The sequence below is a fragment of the Oncorhynchus mykiss genome, chromosome 31, assembly GCF_013265735.2.
Source record: "Oncorhynchus mykiss isolate Arlee chromosome 31, USDA_OmykA_1.1, whole genome shotgun sequence".
NCBI classification, from domain to species: domain Eukaryota; kingdom Metazoa; phylum Chordata; class Actinopteri; order Salmoniformes; family Salmonidae; genus Oncorhynchus; species Oncorhynchus mykiss.
In genome coordinates, this window is record NC_050571.1 from 14,377,669 (window position 1) to 14,382,668 (window position 5,000).

The 5,000-nt window shown below is 52.0% G+C and overlaps 1 protein-coding gene across 1 annotated transcript in view; it reads right to left on the reverse strand.

Annotated features, from left to right (window-relative positions):
- The window catches only part of LOC118946004 (teneurin-2-like), a 14,630-nt gene extending 9,806 nt beyond the window's left edge, over nucleotides 1-4,824 (reverse strand). The window contains exons 1-3 of the mRNA XM_036969671.1: nucleotides 4,551-4,824; nucleotides 1,892-1,993; nucleotides 436-665 (exon numbers count right to left, since the gene is read on the reverse strand). Of these exons, the coding sequence (XP_036825566.1) occupies nucleotides 436-665; nucleotides 1,892-1,993; nucleotides 4,551-4,737 (519 nt within the window). The 5' untranslated portion in view covers nucleotides 4,738-4,824. The remainder of the gene's footprint in view (nucleotides 1-435; nucleotides 666-1,891; nucleotides 1,994-4,550) is intronic.
- Between the last annotated feature and the right edge of the window lie 176 nt (nucleotides 4,825-5,000).

Below are 5,000 nucleotides of genomic sequence, written 5' to 3' on the forward strand. Positions count from 1 at the left end.
CCCTCTATCTCTCCCCCTCTCTCTGTCTTTCTCTCCCTCTCCCCTCTCTCTCTCTCCCTCTATCTCTCCCTCTCTCTCTGTCTTTCTCTCCCACCCCTCTCTCTTAATGTGTAGCATGCTGATCCATCTTAACAGGATGAATAGAACAGATGTAATCCTTTGATCAGACGTGTGAGGTGCCTGGCTGCTCCTCCACCCTCATCTGTATTTAGAGAAACACAACAGGACCACTGTGGAGGCAGAGGACGCTATGACCAGCTGGGACTGGGAGGCTGCTGTGTGAGTGTGTGTGTGTGTGTGTGAGGTGTGCTACACACTACACATCTTCCATCCTATCACACACTCCCTGACACACCAAATTGTTTATATAGTCAACTTACACACATCCAATACCCCTCCTCAAACACACATCCACCAACCTACCCACCCACAAACCCAGACACCCCCAAACACACACGCCCTCTCCTCACCTTTGGCACAGTTGTCTCCCCTGTACCCCAGGGAGCAGACACAGTTCCCGCCAGTACAGGTCCCATGTCCACTACAGAGAGGGTCAATGCAGTGTGTGGTGGGGACGGCACACTCTGCTCCTTTCCATCCACTGTAGCAGATACATGATCCCTTATCATACTGACCATTACCACTACAGAGAACTGGACACGCCTCTGGAGAGAGAGAGAGAGGGAGAGAGAGAGGGATGGGAGGAGAAAGGATAGAGGGAGAGGAGGATAGAGGGAGAGGAGGAGAGAGGAGAGAGGAGAGAGAGGGAGGGAGAGAGGGGAGAGAGAGAGAGAGAGAGAGAGAGAGAGAGAGAGAGGGAGGGAGAGAGAGAGAGAGGGGAGAGAGAGAGAGATAAGGAGAGGGTGAGAGAGAGAGAGAGAGAGAGAGAGAGAAAGACAGAGAGAGAGAGATAGAGAGAGAGAGAGAGAGAAAGAGAGAGAGAGGAGAGGGAGAAAGAGGGAGAGAGAGAAGGAGAGGGAGAGAGAGAGAAGGAGAGGGAGAAAGAGAGAGAGAGAAGGAGAGGGGGAGAGAGAGAGAGAAGGAGAGGGAGAGAGAGAGAGAAGGAGAGGGAGAGAGAGGAGAGGGAGAAAGAGAGAGAGAGAGAAGGAGAGGGAGAGAGAGAGAGAAGGAGAGCGAGAGAGGAAAGGGAGAAAGAGAGAGAGAGAGAGAGAAGGAGATGGAGAGAGAGAGAAGGAGAGGGAGAGAGAGAGAAGGAGAGAGAGAGAAGGAGAGGGAGAGCGGGAGAGAGGAGAGGGAGAAAGAGAGAGAGAGAGAGAGAGGGAGAGGGAGAGAGAGAGAGAAGGAGAGGGAGAGAGGGAGAGAGGAGAGGGAGAAAGAGAGAGAGAGAGAGGGAGAGGGAGAGAGAGAGAGAGAGAGAGGGAGAGAGAGAGAGAAGGAGAGGGAGAGAGAGAGAAGGAGAGGGAGAGAGAGAGAAGGAGAGAGAGAGAAGGAGAGGGAGAGAGAGAGAAGGAGAGGGAGAGAGAGAAAAGGAGAGAGAGAGAAGGAGAGGGAGAGAGGAGAGAGAAAGGGAGAAGGGAAAAAAGGTATACAGTGGTCAGAGAACAGAATATCTGATGGTCACAACAGAGTAAATAACAGAGTAAAGATCATGTGTGTGTGTGTGTGTGTGTGTGTGTGTGTGTGTGTGTCTGTCTGTGTCTGTGTGTAATTACACAGAGAGGTAACTAAACTATTAATCAGTGAACAGTCTTCTTCCCCAGGTGAACTAAGAGACATGTTGGCTCTAAACCGCCATGTATCACAGTACTGTCTCTACACAGGTGTATGTGTGTTTGTGTGAGTTTGTGTGAGTGTGTGTGTTTGTGTGAGTGTGTGTGAGTGTGTGTGTTTGTGTGAGTGTGTGTGTGTGTGTGTGTCTGTCTGTGTCTACCTTTGGAGCAGTCCATGCCATGGAACCCAGGAAAGCAGTGACACACACCAGACACACACTCTCCATTGCCATGACAATTACGGGGACACTCCTGTACCGAGTCTGTAATGGTAGAATAGAGAGAGGAGATAGGTGTCAAACTCAAGCCTGTAGTCTTCATTTCAACAACACAAAACACAATATTTCATATTGTTACAGGAGACTCATAAACCGCTCACTGTTCCTTTTACAGGAAATACAATCCATCCATCCATCCATTCTGTCTAAATCATGTTTCACTATTTCAACATTTATTCCCCTGCTGCCCCTCCTCTAAAATTCTCTCTCTCTGCTCTTACCCTTCTTCCATCTGTCTTGACACTTCTGTCTCTTCTCCTCTCTCCTCCTCTCCCCCTCTCGCTCTCTTCTCCTCTCCCTCTATCCTCTCTCCTCCTCTCCCCCTATCCTCTCTCCTCCTCTCCCCCATCCTCTCTCCTCCTCTCCCTCTCTCCCCCTATCCTCTCTCCTCCTCTCCCTCTCTCCCCCTATCCTTTCTCCTCCTCTCCCTCTATCCCCCTATCCTCTCTCCTCCTCTCCCCCTCTCGATCTCTTCTCTTCTCCTCTCCCTCTATCCTCTCTCCTCCTCTCCCCCTATCCTCTCTCCTCCTCTCCCTCTCTCCCCCTATCCTTTCTCCTCCTCTCCCTCTCTCCCCCTATTCTCTCTCCTCCTCTCCCTCTCTCCCCCTATTCTCTCTCCTCCTCTCCCTCTCTCCCCCTATTCTCTCTCCTCCTCTCCCCCTATCCTCTCTCCTCCTCTCCCCATACTCTCTCATCCTCTCCCATATCCTCTCTCCTCCTCTCCCACTATCCTCTCTCCTCCTCTCCCTCTCTCCCCTATCCTCTCTCCTCCTCTTCCCCTATCCTCTCTCCTCCTCTCCTCTCTCCTCCTCTCCCCCATACTCTCTCCTCCTCTCCCCTATCCTCTCTCCTCCTCTCCCCCTATCCTCTCTCCTCCTCTCCCCCTATCCTCTCTCCTCCTCTCCCCCTATCGTCTCTCCTCCTCTCCCTCTCTCCCCCTATCCTCTCTCCTCCTCTCCCTCTCTCCCCCTATCCTCTCTCCTCCTCTCCCCCTATCCTCTCTCCTCCTCTCCCTCTCTCCCCCTATCCTCTCTCCTCCTCTTCCCCATCCTCTCTCCTCCTCTCCCCCTATACTCTCTCCTCCTCTCCCTCTCTCCACCTATCTTCTCCCCTCCTCTCCCCCATCCTCTCTCCTCCTCTCCCCCTATCCTCTCTCCTCCTCTCCCTCTCTCCCCTACTCTCTCTCCTCCTCTCCCTCTCTCCCCCTATCCTCTCTCCTCCTCTCCCTCTCTCCCCTATCCTTTCTCCTCCTCTCCCTCTCTCCCCCTATTCTCTCTCCCTCTCTCCCTCTCTCCCCCTTTCCTCTCTCCTCCTCTTCCCCTATCCTCTCTCCTACTCTCCCACTATCTTCTCTCCTCCTCTCCCTCTCTCCCCCTATCCTCTCTCCTCCTCTCCCTCTCTCCCCTATCCTCTCTCCTCCTCTCCCCCTATCCTTTCTCCTCCTCTATCTCCTGTTCTCTCCTCTCCTCTCCTCTCCTCTCCTCTCCTCTCCTCTCCTCTCCTCTCCTCTCCTCTCCTCTCCTCTCCTCTCCTCTCCTCTCCTCTCCTCTCCTCTCCTCTCCTCTCCTCTCCTCTCCTCCTTCTCTTATCTGCTCCCTCTATCCACTTCTCCTCTCCTCCTTCAGTTCTGTGTGTTTCTCCTTTGCTCTGATCCCCTGGTTCATCAATACTTTATTCAGCTGCATGTGTTCCTCTCCACATTCTTTGCTCTGTGTGTGTGTTTTGGTTGTGTGTGTCTGTGTTTTGGTTGTGTGTGTGTTTTCAGCACTCTACCCATGTCTAAGTGACTTGTGTGAGATGAACAGGTTTAGATAAGAGCACTGAGGAGGTTTTCACTCTCTCCAGCCCTCCCTTTCTCTCTCCAGCCATCCCTTTCTCTCTCCTTCCCTCCCTTTCTCTCTCCATCCCCCTTTCTCTCTCCATCCATCCCTTTCTCTCTCCATCCCTCTCACTCTCTCTGTCTCCACCTCTCTCCCATTCTCTATCTCCTTCCTTCTGTCTCCACCTCTCTCCCTCTCTCCACTTCCCTCTCTCTCTTTCTGTCTCCACCTCTCTCCCTCTCTCCACTTCCCTCTCTAAGCACGATGCCTTACCTAACTCAAACCTACTCTCCCCTCCGTCCATCCCCCACTCTCTCCGCAGCAGCTGGCAGGCTAATCGTGAGAGTAGGATTGGGCGAAAGTAAAACTGCTGCGCTTGAGTGGGGTGAAAGTTTGCATACTCTTTCCCCCCTCTCTCTTCCTACCCCTCTCCCTCTCGCCCCTCTTTCTCTCTCCTAACCCATTACACCAGTGTTGAAGGAGATTTCTCTCTCTCTCCCCCCTCCCCTTCTATCTCTCTCTCCCCCTCCCCTTTTTATCTTTCTCTCCCCCTCTCTCCCTCTCTCCCTCCCTCCCCTCTCTCCCTCCCCTTCTATCTTCCCCCCTCGTTCACCCTCCCTCTCTCTCTCTTACCCATTACAGCAGTGTTGAAGGAGACGGGCTCTCTCTCTCTCTTTACCCATTACAGCAGTGTTGAAGGAGACGGTCTCTCTCTCTCTTACCCATTACAGCAGTGTTGAAGGAGACGGTCTCTCTTTCTCGTCCGTCATTGTAGAAGGCTAGATGCCATGCTCCTGGGTCCAGGTACTGAACAAACACTGCTTCGTTTAGAACCACAGTCTGGATGCTGCGACGTTCTCGAGGAGACTCGACAACACTCCACTTCTCTTTACCATCCAAGCGCTCCATGTAGTCATACTGCAGGAGGAGAGACAATAACACTTTCAGGAAGCTCAGACCAGCAAGTCAATTCAAATCCATAAGTGTGTGTACTGTATACTGTAAGTGTGTGTTATGTGTGTATTATGCGTATTGGTGTGTGTATTATGCATATTGGTGTGTGTTATGTGTGTACAGGTGTGTATTATGTGGATTGGTGTGTGTTATGGGTGTATTGGTGTGTATTATGTGTGTATTGGTGTGTGTTATGTGTATTGGTGTGTGTTATGTGT